This window comes from Trachurus japonicus, chromosome 12, assembly GCF_045865225.1.
Source record: "Trachurus japonicus isolate A0001 chromosome 12, Traja_1.0".
NCBI classification, from domain to species: domain Eukaryota; kingdom Metazoa; phylum Chordata; class Actinopteri; order Carangiformes; family Carangidae; genus Trachurus; species Trachurus japonicus.
The window spans coordinates 1198798-1219698 of NC_140918.1; the positions used below are offsets into that span (position 1 = coordinate 1198798).

Below are 20901 nucleotides of genomic sequence, written 5' to 3' on the forward strand. Positions count from 1 at the left end.
TTTTACCACATGTCTGCTGTTTCCTCCTCCTCCTTCTGTTTATTTATGAATGTGAAACTCTTGAATCGTGCTCTCTGATTGGCTGGATTTTCCCTTCAGGCTGCCGTACAAACAGCTCTCTAAAGCAAGACCTTTATTATATAAGAAGAATTATAAGGCTACAAAGGCCAAACAGTTTTTTATTTTATAGCGATTATACACTGATACTAATATATTCATGGGTAGTAGACCTAAGTATTCAGATTTTAACAATAAACCTTGACAAATATTACACACTGGACCTTTAAAGATTTGACACAATTAGGATTAACTTTAAAAACATAAACAGACAGTGTGTATAATGAATGAGCTGTTTCCTCTGTGGTCAGACTCTATCCATCCTGATCACTGTGGTGACTCACACTTGGTTGCAAACAGGGAAAAGTCATTTAGATTAAGTGAAAAGTTTTCCACCTTTCCAACTTTGATCCTTGTGGTGTTTTTATGTAACTCTGATGAGATCACAGCAGGTGGAAGATCTGACTGACTGACTCTGTCACCGCTGGAGTTCATGTCTCAAACTGGTTTTACCTTTAGAAACAACAACGGTTAAGAAAAAATACTAAAATAAACTTTTTCTAGTTGGTGGAGTTGGAGTTAGGCCAAGCAGGTGCCTTACCACTGGACTACAACTATACACAATTTGACCAGAGTTTTACACTGTCATGAATCTGAGATGATTCAGTGATAGCTGAAAGCCTAGCTGCTAGCAGAATGGTAGAAAAGAAGCCGGAGGTAGAAGTGGAGGACTTCTGCATGAGGTGACACTGTTTTTATGTGAATTTTTAAAAACAAAGTATAATGCGATTCCAGCAAGTTACGAACTGGAACCTCATCTGCTCTGCCCTAAAAAATGAACTGGGGTAAAAGATCTCCCAGGATCATGCACTTAAAGCTCCTGTTGGTAAATTGCTTAACTCACGTCAGTAATCCCACTGAGGCCGGCGTAATCTCGCGAGATTTGGACGGACCAGGAAGAGGAGCTTCCGTTACAAACAAGCTTGAAATATAGACTTATTTAATTTTTTTCAGAACAATTTCTCATGTCGGGGCTTCAATACAAGAGGGACATTACAGACGAGCAGCATGGAGGTATTTGGATGTTTTATGGTGTGTCTTTTTGGACGAAGAAAAGTGACCTCCGTTCTCAACCGTCATATGGACATGCACTGCTGCACGGAGCCCCGCTGTAACTCAGAGAAGCCACGGAGGACTCTGAAACTTCTCCCAGCCCTTAGTCCACATGAGGGGGAGGAGATAATGAGTGAAATTAAATTTTGAGTGAACTATTCCTTTAAAGCAGAAGTAAGCGGAATGTTTGTGTTGATATAAGTCTTAAATAGTTGTATCTTCCGACAGCAATCACTTCTAGTGTTTGGTCTGAAACATGGGTCTGTCAGTCACTCTGCTCTGCTCTGAGCCCAGGAGAAAACTTTCCTTGTATCCTACAACCTTTATCCAATGAGGAGAGAGAACGGCATAAAGGGGCGGTCCTCTCTGTGTGTGCAGCCAAGGGATGCGCGTGAATGTGGTGACGTAGGGACGAGGGCGGGGACTGCTAACTCCATCTGCTGACAGGAAGTTAGCCAAAACCACCGGATCGTTTACTTCTGCTTTAATCATGTGATGGATGGTATTTGATGTTAGTTATGGCTCTTCAACAAGTAAAAACAGTCCCATTTCCCCATTATACAATGTTTTTAAAATGAACGTTAGCTTTTTACTTCTGGCCATCGCATTGGAGCTTCAAATATGCTATAAAAGGTGTTCATATGTATATAAGATTATCTCGCTGAACAAAACTTGTAAGTATCATAAACTTGTGTTTTAGCCACAGAGCTGATTTTTTTTTACATCATCCAAAACGCAATGCAAAAACCACATTCACTTCCTTTTTCTGGATCAGTGCCATGATGAACTTCCAGGTTTTGACTTCAGACCTGGCAACACTGTACATGGGTGTGAAGGGTGAACAGACTTCTTCGTCTTGATTTGTGTCTTTGTGTGTGTGTTACTTCACACTCAGTGTTACTGGTTTCCCTCTCAGACTAACTGAAGAGCAGTCCAGTGTTAATATGGAGAAAGAGAGGAATGAAGCAGCGTCTTCAGGATCCATCTGTCCCTCTATGCAGAGTGACCGGTCCAATGATCATCCTCTAGACTTCAGTGCTGGACCTGGACCCTCAGAGTCACAGTAAGAGACCTGCTACAAACCTGTGAACCTCCAAACTGTCTCTGTAACAGAGGTTAGTTTAGTGAGTTGAGCTGCTGCCGTCGCCGTGACTGGAACAGGAAATAACTTTCTGTGTGTGTGTGTGTGTGTGGTCACTGGTCACGGACGTAATTTTAGGGTGGGGACACTGTTCCAAAGGCAGTCTTGGTCCCCTGCGGTTTTACCGTCCAAAAACGATGTTACACTTATATACGCTTATTACGCTTATATATATATCTAATATAAATATTAAACAGAGACGGGTCAAGCACTAGGACCAAGCGGAAAACAGCCGCTCAAGCTGGAGCTAGAGCACTGGACTAGGAGAGTAGGGACACTTCCATTGAGTCCTGTGGTAAAGGGTAAACCTCATGCGCCCCGAGTGGCAGGATATGGGTATTGCAAAAGCGCCCAGAAAACCCATTCACTCCAATGTATGTGTGTTGCTCACTTGCTTGTGAATTGATGAAAACGGCCGTGTTTTTGTTTTTAGGTGTCTTGGTCATATGAAATTATACTTATAATTTGTTTATTACAAAATGTACCTGCCATCAGAGTCAGTTATACTATTTAATAATAAATATTTTGTAGTTAAAAACACGAATAACTTGAGTGTTAAATAAGGGAATATTTTGGTTATTTCATATGGATGTAATTATGTCTAAAAGGAACTGTGTATTGTTTACATAGCAGAACCAATGTTCGCCGGTGTCAGTGGTGTCACTTTGTTTTGTATCGATGCACTTTACCTGCACTATGCTTGGGGTGAGCAACAGTATAAGTCAGTAGAATTCCGGTATGAAAGAAGAAGAATAAAGTGTCCTTAACTCCGTTTAATTAAGAAGGCCAATGAAGTATGTTATATTATTATTTAGTTCTTATGACATTTTGTGGACAATTTGTCAGCTGATAGCAAGATAATTTGCCTGTGACTTGAAGATCACCTTGTGTCATGATTGACTGAACGGGAGTTACACAAAATGTAGATTGAAACATTAATGTAGACAACTGTTTTTTGGGGTGTTTTTTTTTACTCGCCTATGTGTTAATGAATCTCTAAAGGATCCACAATGATGCTATTGTAATGAAATTGGGTTCAGTCCAAAATGGCAGACTAAAGTCACCAGGTCAGAGCCTTTAAATAACACTCAGAGGACAGTAGATACACAGCACAATTATCTTTATTACAATGACACAGTTCATAAAACAGGGGACTGAGGGGTGGATTGTGGCCAGGGGGTATACTGCACTGCCAGGAGAAAAGGCTCCCACTATTACAAATCACTGCAAGCTTATGGCACACTACAAACACAGCACGCTGTCACCCTCTACTGGAGGCACTGCAACTACTGCTTGACCACACGACCTGTGGCCTATCACACTGCAACTCACGTGACGTCACCAAAGAAGCAGCAGCCCCTCCCTCGCTACGCTGCACAGGTAAACTCCCCCGACTGGACTCCCGCCCCCACTGTCCAATACATTAAAATATTAGGTAAATATAGACTATAATAAAAGAGTACTCAACTCGCCGTCCGGCGAGACCCCCCCCCCGGGGTCTGGGCTTGTGGCGTCGTCCAACTCCTTGGGGAAGACGGCTTCGTTGGACGGCGCAGATCAGTCCAGCCGGTGGCAAAGACGCTCCGGCGGAGACGGTGGCAAGGAGCAGCAGCAGACTCGGCACTCACTAAACCCGGCCCTAACTGTTCTACAGGAGGCATCCAGCCTCCCCTCCTAATGCTGGAACCACTGACCCCCTGCTCTGGCTGTCTTCATCGCCGGTGACCCTAACCAGCCACGAACGACACCCTCCCCTCCAAAGAGTGCCAAGCCGCCAGACTAGAGCTCTCCCCCGCCGCAGACAGACTGACTCTTTCTCTCGCTCCAACCCCGAGTCCCCCTCCTCTCATCACCACACCTGTTCACCCTCACGCACCTGTTTCTCATCCCATCAGCCTCCGCAACCCACACCCCCCTCTTCAGTCACATCACACTCCCCCCTCCCATAGCGAAGACTCGTCCTCGTCTATGACGTCATCTGATAGTCTTGTGCCCAAGAAGGTGGCTTTCGCTGTCGCTGTGGACGTGCCTCATCCAGCATTCGAGTCTCCTGCCTCAAGCTGGCTACAGGCCCCCCTCCTCCAGGAGATGGAGTCGGGGCTGATGAACCATCCGTAGAGGCAGGGGTTCGGCTTTGCTGTAAGGCTCCCTCGCCACTTGCAGCACCTCTCCCCGTGGTGCTGGCGGCAGCCTGGCTTACAGGTGACGCTCTCTCTCCTGCAGACCCAGAGGCGCCCCCATTTGGTCGACGATGGTGGACCCAGCTGGCACCTAATGGGATCTCTGGGCGCCGCCCTGGAGGAAGCCGTGGTCCCCAATTGGTCTGCTCCCTCTCTCTGGGTCCCGATTCCTGCTGTAATGGCACTGGTGGGGAAGAAACAAAAGGCTTGAGTCGATTGAAATGAACCACACTCTCTGGTCCTCCCTCAGCTGGCACTAGTCGATACAGGACGTCGGTCACCCTTTCAACCACTTTAAATGGGCCTCTATACCGTCTCTGTAGTTTTGGGCACACCCCACGTTTCCTGGCCTTATTGTGCACCCAAACCAGCTCTCCCTCTGAATAAAACTGAAAGCTAGCCCTAAAATCATAGGAGGCTTTTTGTTGCTCTGATGCTTTGGCCTGATGCCTTCGAACTGCCTCTACCACGGATGACAATGTGTCATTCAACTTTGACACATAATCATCCACTGAGGAAAATGACTCTTGGTTACCGACATTCAACATAACATCAACAGGTAACACAGCTTCTCGTCCAAATAAAACCCGATATGGAGTGAAAGAGGTGCTTGCATGGATACTACTACGATAGGCCAGCATCACATAGGGTAAAAGGGCATCCCAGTTTAACTGATTGTCTTCAACAAAAAGAGACAGCATAGACAAAAGAGTACGGTTAAAACGCTCAATCAATCCGTCAGACTGGGGATGATAAGGTGACGTACGAGACTTATGAATATGCAAGAGTCTACAAAGCTCTTTAAATAAAGTAGACTCAAAACTACGCCCTTGATCCGAATGGATGCTACGTGGTGCCCCAAAACGACACACCCACTCCTCTGTCAGGACCCTTGCAATTGTGCCCGCCTCCTGGTTGGGAAGTGGAAACGCCTCAGTCCACTTGGAAAAATAATCCCCAATAACTAAAATGTACCTGCTCCCACCAGGCGTCACTGGGAGGGGCCCAAGGATGTCTAGCGCCACCCGTTCAAAAGGTCTGGAGGTGGTGGAAGGCTGTAAAGGGGCACAAGGCTGCCTGCCTGAACTCTTACGGGATGCGCAATCTATACACTGACGGACCCATGACTTCACATCTGCAAACCACCCGGACCAAAAAAAACGATCCTTGACCTTCCCCTGCAGCTTCTGTATGCCCAAATGACCCCCGGTAGAGACATTATGCAGCTGTTCTAAAACACTGGACACCATTGATTGGGGCAAAACTGTCTGTACTTGGGACGCGGCATCAGAATGAACAGGCGGAATCCTCACCAACCTAGAACCATGCACCTGGAGTTGGGTCCAGACTGGGGCATATTTTTGCAGTTCTGGGGCTTCTGGGATCTGACTATCTCCCTGCTTTTTACACTCAATTATTAGCCGCAGCTCATCATCATCCATCTGCGCTCGGGACAACTCGTCAAACTCTTCATCCGGACCAGATCCCATTAATGGCAGGGTCTCTTGTACAACACACACTTTTGGATTGACCACCTCTGTCTGTACCTGGGAGGGGGTCTGCACTGGCTGTTTGTTTTTTTCAAGAAAAGCTGGCAATCTTGAGAGAGCATCTGCATTGCTGTGTAGCTTGCCCGGTCTGTGAATGATTTTATACTGAAAATTGGCAAGTTGTTCTACCCAGCGAGCCAACTGACCCTCTAAGCCATGAAAGTTATGCAGCCACCGCAGGGAGTTATGATCGGTCCGCAGGAAACGCCTCCCTTTTTCAACCAGCTGGTGCAAGGGCCGGGCGATGTCAGCAAAACCCTTGACAAAACGGCTATAATACGAGGCCAGCCCTACAAAACTTTGGACCTCTGTCTGACTTTTAGGGACGGGCCATGCCCTTACTGCCTCCACTTTAGCAGGGTCTGGCATCACTCCCTCAGCTGAAATAACATGGCCAAGATAATGCACTTGGGTGGAAAACAGGTTGCACTTGGAGGGTTTAACTTTAAGATTAGCTTGTCGCAGCTTCCCGAGCACCCCATCCAAACGTGTCAGATGCTCCTGAAAGCTTCGGCCAAAAACAATAATATCATCCAAATAAACCAAACATGTGGTCCACTGCAGATCAGCAAGAATCAAGTCCATTAAACGCTGAAACGTACTGGGCGCGTTACAAAGACCAAAACTCAAAACATTGAACTCAAACAGCCCTTGGCGTGTTATAAATGCAGTCTTGTGGCGATCTGCAGGGTCTACTTCCACCTGCCAATAGCCGCTTGCTAAATCAAGTGTGGAAAACCAGCAAGCGTGACTAAGACTATCAAGGGCGTCGTCTATCCTTGGCAACGGGTAAGCATCTTTCCTGGTGACATCATTAAGCCCTCTATAATCAACACAAAACCGCAGCCCACCCTGTTTTTTTTTTTACTAGTACCACTGGTGCTGCCCAGGGGCTACATGAGGGGCTAATCATGCCATCAGCCAGCATTTGCTTTAAATTATGGGCCACCTCCTGTTGTAGGTGGAGGGGGACCCTACGTGGGTGCATTTTAATGGGTTTTGCATCTCCTGTGTCTATTTTATGTGGAGTCAAGTGAGTCCTTCCCAAATCAGTCTCTCCCCGACTAAACACAGAGATGTTCTGCTGGAACAGCTGTCTAATAGCTTTAAGTTCCCCCTGAGAAAAACCCCTGTAGTCCACCCCAAACTGGCTCATAAGTGTCTCCACTGTCCAAGGTTGCAGAACAGTTTCCCCCTCAGTATCCCCACACTGCTCTACTTCTTCCCCGACCTCAATGTCAGTGAACAGGGTGCCCACCTTCATGCCACTCTTTAATGTTAGCGCATCGTTGGTTACATTAATCACCCTCACTGGCAATAAACCCTGCTCAACCCTACAAACCACCCGAGCTACTAGTACATCACAGTGCTTAGGGAGGGAGGATGATGGTTCCAACATACCCTCTGCATAATCCCCCCACTCACTCTGGACCCGACCCCAAATAATGGCCTCACTACGCGGGGGAATGATGGTGTCAGATTGAACAGACACCACCTGGGGTTCTAAAGTTGGAGTAAGGTCAACCAGGGGGAAATTTTTCCCCATGATCTGGCACGATTTTTTACCCAAGTCAACCACAGCGCCATACTGGGACAGAAAGTCAAACCCAAGCAGGATTTCTTCTGAGGGGATGTCAGAGACTAGAAACTTATTAACAAGAGTGAGAGACTGAAACTGGCATACGGTTTGCCAACATCCTACAACATGCATCCCTCCCCCGTTAGCTGCTGTGGCCCTACCCATGTAGTTCTCTAATAAGTTACAGCCCCCTTTTGTTATTGTAAGCCACAACTGTTTAGGGATAACAGAGCAAGAGGCTCCAGTGTCTACAAGGACATGACATTCAAACCCACCTATTTTAGCTTTAAGGTAGCCGGAGCCGCCCTTTAACCCATCAGGGGCCATACTAAGTGAAGGAAGGGGGGCGGACATTTGGCCCTCTGTGAGCGCCCCCTCTAGTTTCCCTGTAAATAGGGACAGTCTCGTCTCAGGTGTCGATTACACCCACAGTCCCAGCAACCCCCCCTAGGATCAACTTCTCGTCTAGGTGCAAGGGAGCTTGTTTTTGTTGCAAAAGGAGAGGGGTTCCATCCTGAAGAAGAGGATGCACGGGAAGGTTTACTTGGGTCTGCCAGTGCCTGCACAGTGGTTTGCAGAGATTTGACTTCTTGCCGTAGTCCTTCCACCACTGTGAGAAGAGCATCTACTCTCTCACCACTGTCAGGCTTTTCTCCAACCCCACGCACCTTGGCATCAGCGACTGTGCATCCTCTCTCCAGGCCTCTAATAAGCTCAAGCTCAGCAGCAAGGTTAATTGCATCTTCCAAGGTGGCAGGTTTGGCGCTACGGAGACTGACCCGCAGATCCCCATTTCCCACATGTGTAACAAAATGATCCTTGGCCAACAGATCTTGTGTGTGGATGTCTGCAGAGGGATAAGCTTTAACTACTAGACGGCGCAGTGCAATGCCGAATTTTCTGACTGTCTCATTGTGTAGTCTCCTCCGGGAAGAAAAGGTGGCCCTGTTCCAATCATCGCTGTCACATGGATCCAAACACCGCCCCATTGCCTGCTTTAAGGACGCATAATTTGTTTTGGCTGCTGTCGACAACCCACTATAGACTTCACGAGCTCTACCTGACAAAAGGAGACCCATAAATTTTAATCTTAGAGGTTCGTCCCAATTGTTAACATCGGCTGCAATTTCGAACTGCTCGGCCCAATCTGTCCATTCCCGTCCAGCACCCGTGAAAGTTTCCGGCATGAAGATTGGTCGGGGGGTTACAGTTTGCACACTACCCCTCGAAGAAGGGGGTTGTAGCAGACTGGGGCCTGCCCCTTCAGTCTGGAGTGAATTATTTTCAGGCTCTGACATTTTGAGCATCCCACCGCTGCCACCAGTGTAATGAAATTGGGTTCAGTCCAAAATGGCAGACTAAAGTCACCAGGTCAGAGCCTTTAAATAACACTCAGAGGACAGTAGATACACAGCACAATTATCTTTATTACAATGACACAGTTCATAAAACAGGGGACTGAGGGGTGGATTGTGGCCAGGGGGTATACTGCACTGCCAGGAGAAAAGGCTCCCACTATTACCCACTACAAATCACTGCAAGCTTATGGCACACTACAAACACAGCACGCTGTCACCCTCTACTGGAAGCACTGCAACTACTGCTTGACCACACGACCTGTGGCCTATCACACTGCAACTCACGTGACGTCACCAAAGAAGCAGCAGCCCCTCCCTCGCTACGCTGCACAGGTAAACTGCCCCGACTGGACTCCCGCCCCCACTGTCCAATACATTAAAATATTAGGTAAATATAGACTATAATAAAAGAGTACTCAACTCGCCGTCCGGCGAGACCCCCCCCCCCGGGGTCTGGGCTTGTGGCGTCGTCCAACTCCCCGGGGAAGACGGCTTCGTTGGACGGCGCAGATCAGTCCAGCCGGTGGCAAAGACGCTCCGGCGGAGACGGTGGCAAGGAGCAGCAGCAGACTCGGCACTCACTAAACCCAGCCCTAACTGTTCTACAGGAGGCGTTCAGCCTCCCCTCCTAACGCTGGAACCACTGACCCCCTGCTCTGGCTGTCTTCATCGCCGGTGACCCTAACCAGCCACGAACGACACCCTCCCCTCCAAAGAGTGCCAAGCCGCCAGACTAGAGCTCTCCCCCGCCGCAGACAGACTGACTCTTTCTCTCGCTCCAACCCCGAGTCCCCCTCCTCTCATCACCACACCTGTTCACCCTCACGCACCTGTTTCTCATCCCATCAGCCTCCGCAACCCACACCCCCCTCTTCAGTCACATCACACTATTAACGTGGGTGATCTAGAAATGTCCTTAAATTATTGAAAACAATGCAGAGATGTCAGTTCTTGGGCACTTTTGCAATACCCATATTCCGCCATCAGGAGGCGCTTCCATTGGACCAATGCGTGTCGTTACTCTCGCAACTAACATTTTTAGCAGTGTCCCATATTACCAAAGCGTGTTTGGTAATATGGGACAAAAGATTCAGCTATATTGGGACACTTTATAAACTGTTAGTTGTTGCAATAAAATCATGATTTAAGCAGTTATGGTGAACAATCCTGTTGTTAGTGCTGTTGTTGGTATTTTTGTATACTTTTTTTTAAACCTTACTACACATTTTTGCTTCACACAGTTACAATAATCTCTCGGCTAATATAAACTAGCCTAGGTTAACAATGTGAATAGGGTAACTGCAGCAGGTCAGAAACCTAGGCTGAGGTTCATTGCCAGGAATGTGCCAAAATCAACTTTTGAGAGGATTGATCATTGATTGTTTGCACTGTATTATCAATGATTATTATCTTCTATCTTTAAAAACTAAAATCGGCACATATATGTTCAAATAAAGAAAATAAAATTTGGCTGAAAATGAATGTCCCATATTACCATAACAGCTGTCCCATATTACCTGAAACTTGCAGAAGGGGAGAGAGGGGGTCTCAGGGAGTTTATAGGTCTGTATTTTCTAAACAATCATAATTTCACCACAGAAATATTGAAGAGATCTGTGATAAATGATACAAACATCAATAGAGTGAGTAACCACCTTTTTTGATGGTGGTTTGATCATTCTACCAAAAAGTAGGCCTATCCCATATTACCTGACTTCAAGCCTATATAAAAACATAACATAAAACCGGTTGCTCCTCCTTCTGTCTGTCGGCCACAGAAGGAGGAGCAGTTGTGATCTAAAGTTCAGACAGTAAACAGGATCATTTTACAGCCTGACCATTGAACTTCAGTGTGTAGCTACAGTCAGTCCTTCACTACAGTGTGTGGTGCTAGATGCTGATGTCACTGTAGACTTCCCACAATGCCTCAGTGATCAGAGAACTGATAGGTGCTTGATGTGATATGAATAAAAACATGTTTGTGTTTGCAGACGTCAGAAACACCGACTGAGAGCAGAGTCTCCAGGATCCATCTGTCTGTCTATGAAGAGTGACCGGTCCAAAGGAAGGATGCCAGTCTTCAGTCCTGAACCTGGACCCTCACAGTCTCCAGGATCCATCTGTTCGTCTATGCAGAGTGACCGGTCCAGAGAGCTTAATCCAGACTTCAGTCCTGAACCTGGAACCTCACAGTCTCCAGGATCCATCTGTTCGTCTATGCAGAGTGACCGGTCCAGAGAGCTTAATCCAGACTTCAGTCCTGGACCTGGACCCTCAGAGTCACGGTAAGAGACAGTTTCTACTGTAAACTGAGCTGAAGATGATTCAGTCATTAGACTCGTGTGAAGGAAACAGAGAGAAACCAGGAACCAGATCCATCAGACTCTGTGTACGATCCCCACGTCTGAGCCTTTAAACTGAAGTCACAGTAAGGCAAGGCAAGGCAAGGCAATTTTATTCTGTTTTTACAAACAGTTTGTCTCAAAGGGCTTTACATGGCATCGTAACAACATCCTCTGTCCTTAGACCCTCACATCGACTGAGGACGTAGTAGACATTAAAGCAGCTGATGCAGAGAGACTTTTATTTTGAAAAAACAGAAACTGAACAGCTGAAAGAGCACAATGATGAATTTAAAGAGAGGAGTAATCAGCGATTCCTGTCTGTGACTGTCTGAGCTTCTCCACAACATGTAGTGAAGCTCATGTCCATCCTGGGTGAGGGATCCCTCCTCTGTTGCTCACCCTCACGTTTCTCCAATTTTTCCCTGTTCAAAGGATCTTCTTGGGAGTTTTTCCTCAGTGGATGTGAGGGCCCAATGCAGTGGTTCAAATTGACACAAATTAGTCTATGGACCCCCATCCATCCATCCATTGTCCACTGCTTTATCCGGAGTCGGGTCGCGGGGGCAGCAGTTAGAGCAGGGATCCCCAGACTTCCCTCTCCCCGGACACTTCCTCCAGCTCTTCCGGGGGGACCCCAAGACGTTCCCAGGCCAGCCGAGTGACGTAGTCACTCCAGCGTGTCCTGGGTCTTCCTCGGGGCCTCCTCCCGGTGGGACATGAACACCTCCCCAGGGAGGCATCCAGGGGGCATCCGATACAGATTCCCGAGCCACCTCAGCTGGCTCCTCTGGATGTGGAGGAGCAGCGGCTCTACTCCGAGCTCCTCCCGGGTGACAGAGCTCCTCACCCTATCTCTAAGGGAGCGCCCCGCCACCCTGCGGAGGAAACTCAATTCGGCCGTTTGTATCCGGGATCCCGTTCTTTCGGTCATGACTAGGGATGTCACGATTACAAATTTTCTTGGTACGATTATTGTCAGAGAAATAATCACGGTATTACGATTATCACGATTATTATGCATTAATTAATTTCACAACACTATGAATGTGTAAAATCAAATATAGTCAAAATATAATTACATTACTCATTGTTTACACAAAATGTTTCATCTATTAATATATGACCAATTATTAATCCCCAGGGGAAATGTTTGAAATATTCAGGTCATAAATTGTCATCTAGACCAAATGTTAACGTTTATCTTAATAATTTTTTGTTTTATTTTGTGTTTTTTTTAATACAAATGACACGCTAACATTTAAATTCCTACCGATTCAATGTTAGGTTAGTTAAATGGACCAGTATCTGAGCATTCACCTTTATTTTTGCGCACATCAGCCGATACGGTTCCAACATAATCTTATTTGGGAAGTGACGGTATTTAGGAATCTTTACGATTAATTAATTGTGGCGTTTAATACCACGATTAATTGTGAAAACAAGTAATTGTGACATCCCTAGTCATGACCCAGAGTTCATGACCATAGGTGAGGGTGGGAACGTAGATCGACCGGTAAATCGAGAGCTTTGCCTTTCGGCTCAGCCCCTTCTTCACCACGACGGACTGATACAACGACCGCATTACTGCGGCCGCTGCACCGATCCGCCTGTCAATCTCACGCTCCATCCTTCCCTCACTCGTGAACAAGACCCCAAGATACTTAAACTCCTCCACCTGAGGCAGGAACTCTCCCCCGACCTGGAGGGTGCAAGCCACCTTTTTCCGGTGGAGAACCATGGCCTCGGACTTAGAGGTGCTGATTCTCATCCCAGCTGCTTCACACTCGGCTGCAAACCGCCACAGTGCATGCTGAAGGTCCTGGCTCGAGGGAGCCAACAAGACCACATCATTCGCAAAAAGCAGAGATGAAATCAAGTGGCTCCCGAATCTGGGATTTCTGTCCATAAAAATAATGAACAGAACCGGTGACAAAGGGCAGCCCTGTCGGAGTCCAACACGCACCGGGAACAGGTCTGACTTACTGCCGGCCATGCGAACCAAGCTCCTGCTCCGGTCATACAGGGACCGTACAGCCCTCAGCAGAGGGCCTCCGACCCCATACTCTCGGAGCACCTCCCACAGGATGCCACGTGGGACACGGTCCAAAGCCTTCTCCAAGTCCACAAAACACATGTGGACTGGTTGGGCAAACTCTCATGCACCCTCGAGCACCCTGCGGAGGGTGTAGAGCTGGTCCAGTGTTCCACGGCCAGGACGAAAACCGCATTGTTCCTCCTGAATCCGAGGTTCGACTATCGGCCGAATTCTCCTCTCCAGCACCCTGGAATAGACTTTCCCCGGGAGGCTGAGGAGTGTGATCCCCCGGTAGTTGGAACACACCCTCCGGTCCCCCTTTTTGAAGAGAGGGACCACCACCCCGGTCTGCCAGTCCAGAGACACTGTCCCCGAGGCGTGTCAGCCATGACAGCCCCACAACATCCAGAGACTTGAGGTACTCAGGGCGGATCTCATCCACCCCCGGTGCCTTGCCACTGAGGAGCTTCCGAACTACCTCAGTGACTTCAACTTGGGTGATGAATGAATCGACCTCTGAGTCCTGCTTCCTCGACGGAAGGTGTGTCAGTGGGATTGAGGAGATCCTCGAAGTATTCCTCCACTGCCTGACGATCAAGGTCAACAGCTCCCCTCCTGAGGCGTCGGATGGTTTGTCAGAATTTCCTCGAGGCCGACCGGTAGTCCTCCTCCATGGCCTCCCCGAACTTTTCCCAGACCCGAGTTTTTGCTTCCATGACCGCCCGGGCTGCCGGCTGAGCTGGGGAGCTATGAGCAAGCCCACACCAGCTCGCTGCCTCTCACTGTGGGCGACTCCAGAGTGGAGGAGACTCCAACCTCTCTCAAGGAGTTGGGTCCCAGAGCCCAAACTGTGCGTGGAGGTGAGCCCGACTATCTCTACCGCTCAACCTCCCACACAAGCTCAGGTTCTTTCCCCCCCAGCGAGGTGACATTCCACATCCCTAAAGCCAGAGTCGTTGTCCGGGCATTGGGTCGTCGGGGCCCCCGCCCAAGACCGCCACCTAAATCACACGGCACCGGGCCCTTCTGAACCTACATTGGACAAAACATATGGACCCCCATTGGACAAAATTTTGACCCCAGAAATTGACACCAGAAATACACAAATATTTGTTCTGAGACTGAAAAACGTTACGTTTTTAGTCAATGTACAGTGGGTACTAGTTTCATTTGGACGGTTTCACGCGAGATTCACGCGTGAGTCACGGGAGGCTCACGCGGATTTTTTGTGGAGGAGTAATTATGTTTTCACCAGAAGCTGCAATGTGCCCAAACAACCGCCAGGTGGCATCTGTGAGCAGCAGATCGCCCCTATAAGACAGCAGCACGGAGCACTGAACACGAATGGGGAATGCAATATAATAATAATACAGTATAGTTTTTCAATGAGAAAAATGTAGCGACGGCAGCTATACGTCTCACTCTCTTTTATCGATCCTCTTGTCAGCTCCAAACACACCCATCTGCACCGCGATTACGGACCACGGCGTGGTTTTCCACACAGCAGTTAATTAACTCAGTGGGTGATGCTGCCGGTGTGTTTTTAAAATGAGCCAACTACAGTAGTGTTCATTCCCCACCTTGTTTGACTGAGAGTGTAGCTGGATGATTTCTCATGAATGAATGGGCAATAGCCTATGTCACTTTCGGGCTGGGCGATAAAACAGGATATCCTGAAATAACTTTCCCTCGATAGAAATAGGCTACAAGATGTGTGGATATAGGTTTCATTCATCCATGTTTTGACAGACAACACAAACAACCAGTGACAGGGACGGACTGGCCATAGGGCAATATGGGCAAATGCCACAGCAGCCGCGACTGAAGATGCAGCCGTGCTGATGTGACCGCAAAAAAAAAAAGTCAGTCGGGGTCAGCTGGTTTACAGCCGGCCGACTCTGGAACATTCGAGACACAATAACATTAGTAACGCAAGAAAGGTATAGAGCAGCTCTCACTATAAGCAAAGATTTTATTTCAGTCTGGGATGCCAACGTGCAGTTTTAGTGAACAATGCATTTTCTCTTATCATCATTATTATGATCACTGATAGGCTACAGCCTATATGTGCGGCTATATATACCGTATGTGTGTGTTTGTGTAATGCAGGGGTGCTTTAAAAAAAACACAATTGTCTGGACAGTAGGCATTTTTCTCACAACCGACCTCAAAAGCGAGGGCAGGTCCGCCGAAGCATCATTCCGGGTGTTGTCTTTGTTGTTACTTTGTTGCCGCTCCACAGAGCACATGGCTACTTAATTATGCACGTGCTGACCATATATGGTTGTGCTGATGCATTCTGGGGGTGGAATATGAGGTGTGTTCATGTCCGCACCATTCTTGGGTCCGGTGTGATTATCAATGGAATATTGCGGAGAGGTGTGCGTATGCACAGCTTGATCGGTGTTTCCCACAGAATAAATAAATAAATAAATGTGTCCACGTCTCACGTGTTTACATGCGGTGCGCCCGCACGAGAGAGAGGCGGCAGGTTAAGAGGCTGACTGGCGGAGATGAGAGATGGAGATGGTGAAACGCTAACATGGTTATTTAAAACACCACCTCTGATCTCTGCCTGCACATAGACAGACACAGGTTCACATACAGACAGGAGCGCACGGCAAATGCAGCTGCAGCGCTATTAAACTAGAGCAACAGCAACTCTCATATTTAAATTGTGTTTTATATTGATTTCATATATTTCACTGATTGCAATTAGGCTATAAAATGCTAGTGTGTGTTTTATTGAAAGCGAGGCTAGGTGAAAATCGCTACAGTGGGGTTTATATGCAGCGGTCTGTAGGACCAGCTTAATAGACACATCAGCGACACATTAGCACCTTCATTTATCTCTGATCAATAGGTGTGCTTGTGGATACTTCACTCAAGTAGGCTACAGCCCTGCCCCCCACAGAACTTCACACAGCTGTTCAGTCAGCTTAGAAAAACCGGTTCTTACAGTAGCTACCTCTCCTCACACTTTTCATAAGCCGGAGGACAAAACTAGGCTTCATTGTTTCGTTTCATTTCGTTAAGTGAAAATCATCTCTGAATTATGGAATTAAAAATAAAATAGGCCTAGGCCTATCTTTAAAAAGCCTTAAGCCTAATTGCATTATTTTTATTCAAATGTGACTGAGACCTTTATCTACCTAAACAGAGGGTAACATGAATAAATATCCTGTTTTGTATTTTTCTGGAAACTGTTACATTATGTAACGTGACCGCGGCACTCTCTCCCCCCTCTCTCCCTCCCGAATTGGGCACATTATCATAAATATAACTGTAGATGAAAACAATAACTGAAGAAAAAAATAAGCTATTGTCGGCCTGAGGTATAAATGCCCAGAAATCGAATGTTTCATTTGTGTAAGTTGTAAGCTTCAGAAACCATCACACATGGAAAAGTCACGGACTGAGAGACCTGTAGTTTTAATGTAAACAAAGTCATTTACGTAAGAAAAACACAAACGTCTGTGTGAGACCATCTGGGTGGTTCTAGTGTTAACATTAGCCTAATGAAGAATGAAGAAAACACGTTACAAATGAACTATGACCGAATTGACAGCAGAAACAGTGTGCACTTATCTCAAGGAAATTTAAATCGAATGCAACTGTAACTTGTAACTGTAACATGAGAGGTGAAACGTCTTCCTAGACCAATAACCAAGTCCAGTTGCATTCGATTTAAATTTCCTTGAGATAACTATGACCGGGAGTCCGGGACAAATGAGAATATTCCCAGGCTTAGTGCATGTGCACACGCCGGCCGGAGTCAACTGGCAACAATGTAGCTTTCCCTCGATTAAAGTAGTTCTGTCATCTCCCACTTTGTACCGGATAAGAGACAGCACCCGACAGATATGCTAAATGTTTGGATGCAACAAAGTCACTGTTAACAAAATCAGCATCTAATCTGTCCCTTCAAGAGCAGCTGCTGACAGATGTGCATTATTGCTCCGCTCGTGAGTCCAGCAGCATCGGGTCCAGGCTGCTGGCACGGACGTAGCGATCGTGGGCTGTGAGTGGATTGTTACATTCACCAGAACTTGCAGAACTCAAACTACTCAAACTTGGAGCCACCCAGCCAGACTACAGGAGAGATATGCAGGGGACCCCCAAAAGGCTGAGAACCACTGACCCTGTTGAACGTAGGCTACTGTAACCACTGTGAAACAATAAAACAACAACATTGATCTGATTGACCGGCGTAGCGGTCCCTCTCTCCACTCACTCTCTAGCTCTCTCGACCACAGCTGCAAATGAAGTACCTATGGCCTATGAACAGCGCCACTCTCAATTGCAGCTACGTTGTGGTCAAACGTGGAATTATCCCAAAATCTTTTGAGCTGCATCTCAGTACGATGCTTCCACCTAGTGGCTACAGTGTGACCTACAATTTCACGCAACGCGTGAATCACGCGTTACGTGAGGGAAACGTCCAAATGAAACTAGTACCCACTGTACGTTCAAATTAGAGCCAATAGCGTGAATTTTTGGAAACATTGTAGATACATTTCTGGGAAAAAAGTGGTACAATTTATCCAAAAACATTTGAACATTTCTAGAAAAAAAGTGGAAAGATTTCTTTAAAAGAAAAAGTTAAAAATGTTCTAGAAAAGAACATGGCAAAATTTCTCAAAACAATTCTAGAAAAAAGTGATAAAATCTCTCACAAAAGTTTTTTAAAAATTCTAGAAAAAGTGGTAACATTTTGCAAAAAAAAATTTTTTTTTGAAATTCTAGAAAAAAGTGAATTTCAAGAAAAGCAAAATTTCAAGTTGAACCCTCTCAAGGACCCTGGGACCCCACTTTGAGAACCACTGGTCTAAGGGCAGAGGATGTTGTTATGATGCTGTGTAAAGACCTTTGAGACAAACTGTTTGTGAAAATGGGCTCTACAAATAAAACTGCCTTGCCTTGCTCCATCTGGTTACTGAACCCCCGCCCCTTGAGGTGGTTAACCAATCACAGCCAAGATGTTGACCAGTGACTGTGACATGTTATTGATACAGAAATGTCTTGACAGAGAGAAGAGGAGCGGTGTCTCTGTGGACGAGCAGCTGTCCTGCAGTGGACAAAGACCCAGAACCAGAGGTGAGCTGCAGACAGCCAATCAGAGCAGCTGTGGACAAAGTGAGACTGAACATCTGTCTGCTGATGTGGTCATTTGTTGTTTTCTCCAGAGTCATTATTCCATCACACAGCACTGACATTTAAGATGATGATTCAAACCTTCTCTTTGTTGTCTGTAGTTTTTCTGTAGCTGATGAAAATAATCTGATCAGATTGTCAGACTCTCTGTCTTCAGTCTGACTCTGTCTCTTGTCTCTCAGCAGATCGTGGTCTGCAGGAGGTTTTAGATCAACATAAGATCAGTCTGAGGAGCAGATGTGAACGAGTGACTGAAGGAACTGAGGGAACAGGAAGTGAAACCCTCCTCAACAGGATCTACACTGAGCTCTACATCACAGAGGGACAGAGTGAAGAGGTTAATACCCAACATGAGGTGAGACAGCTGGAGACAATGTCCAAGAAGAAGACCCTCCATGACACTCCAATCAAGTGTAACCACATCTTTAAAGACTTACCTGTCCAACGGAAAGAGGACGTCTCTACGGTCTCACCTGTCCAACAGAGAGAGGACGTCTCTACGGTCTCACCTGTCCAAAAGAAACACAATGTCTCTTCCAACGTTTTTGGCAAAATGAGACGTAGGTTCTCTAAATATTTGCATCTTGAACAGAGAGACAAAGTCTCTACGGTCTCACCTGTCCAACAGAGAGAGGACGTCTCTACGGTCTCACCTGTCCAACAGAGAGAGGACGTCTCTACAGTCTCACCTGTCCAACAGAGAGAGGACGTCTCTACGGTCCCTGTCCAACAGAAACCCATCAGAGTGGTTCTGACCAACGGTGTCGCTGGCGTTGGAAAAACCTTCTCGGTGCAGAAGTTCACTCTGGACTGGGCAGAGGGCTTGGAGAACCAAGATGTCAGTCTGCTGGTTCTGCTTTCGTTCAGGGAGCTGAACCTGATCAGAGATCAGCGGTTGAGTCTTCTCAGGCTGCTCCATGTTTTCCATCCAACATTACAGAAGGTCACAGCAGAGCAGCTGGCTGTCTGTAAACTTCTCTTCATCTTCGACGGCCTGGATGAAAGCCGACTGTCACTGGACTTCAACAACAGGGAGGTTGTGTCTGATGTCACACAGACGTCATCAGTCAACGTGCTGCTGACAAACCTCATCCAGGGGAATCTGCTTCCCTCGGCTCTGGTCTGGATCACTTCCAGACCTGCAGCAGCCAATCAGATCCCTCCTACATGTGTTGACAGGGTAACAGAGGTCCGAGGCTTCACTGACACCCAGATGGAGGAGTACTTCAGGAGGAGGTCCAGTAAGAAAAAGCTGTCCAGAAGAATCATCTCACACATCAAGACGTCCAGGACCCTCCACATCATGTGTCAAGTCCCAGTCTTCTGCTGGATCAGTGCTACAGTTCTGGAGCACATGTTGACCACAGACCAGAGAGGAGAGCTGCCCAAGACCACGACTGACCTGTTCTCACACTTCCTGCTGGTCCAGACAAAGAGGAAGAAGAACAAGTACGGTGAAGGACATGAGACGAGTCCACAGGAGCTGACGGAGGCCGACAGGGAAGTTCTTCTGAAGCTGGGGAGGCTGGCGTTTGAACAGCTGGAGGAAGGAAACATCATGTTCTACCAAGAAGACCTGGAGCAGTGTGGTCTGAATGTCACAGAGGCCTTGGTGAACTCAGGACTCTGTACTGAGATCTTCAAAAGAGAGAGTGTGATATTCCAGAAAACAGTCTACTGCTTTGTTCATCTGAGTGTTCAGGAGTTTCTGGCTGCAGTCTACATGTTCCACTGTTTCACCAACAGCAACACACAGGTCCTCAAGAACTTCTTAAAAATACAAGATGTTGATTTAACCCTGGATGACTTTCTGCAGAGAGCCATGCAGAAAACCCTCAGCAGTAGAAACGGTCACCTGGACCTGTTTGTTCGCTTTCTTCATGGCCTCTGTCTGGAGTCCAACCAGAGGCTGTTAGGAGGTCTGCTGGGTCAGACAGACAACAGTCCAGGAACCATCCAGAGAACCATCAACAACCTGAAGAAGATGAAGAGTAATGAAATCTCTCCTGACAGAAGCATCAACATCTTCCACTGTCTGACGGAGATGAAGGACCAGTCAGTTCATCAGGAGATCCAACAGTTCCTCAAATCAGAGAACAGATCAGAGAAGAAACTCTCTGAGATCCAGTGTTCAGCTCTGGCCTACATGCTGCAGATGTCAGAGCAGGTTCTGGACCAGTTGGACCTGAAGAAATACAACACATCAGGAGAGGGACGACGGAGACTGATCCCAGCTGTGAGGAACTGCAGGAAGGCTGAGTGAGTCCAGACACTATCAATATAATTATTGATCAGTGGATCAGATCAGTGGTTTGGTCAAGTTCAGATAAACCCAGTTTTCATTGATTCTCATTCTTCTTCGTTTGACTTTAAACAATGACTGGTCAGT

At 47.0% G+C, this 20901-nt stretch overlaps 1 protein-coding gene across 1 annotated transcript in view; it reads left to right on the forward strand.

The window, feature by feature from the left end:
* Nucleotides 1-2111: 2111 nt before the first annotated feature.
* LOC146976759 (NACHT, LRR and PYD domains-containing protein 3-like) overlaps nt 2112-20901 on the forward strand; it is a 67572-nt gene continuing 48782 nt past the window's right edge. The window contains exons 1-4 of the mRNA XM_085792521.1: nt 2112-2233; nt 10970-11263; nt 18388-18494; nt 18695-20771. Coding sequence (XP_085648647.1) covers nt 2115-2233; nt 10970-11263; nt 18388-18494; nt 18695-20771 — 2597 coding nt within the window. The 5' untranslated portion in view covers nt 2112-2114. The remainder of the gene's footprint in view (nt 2234-10969; nt 11264-18387; nt 18495-18694; nt 20772-20901) is intronic.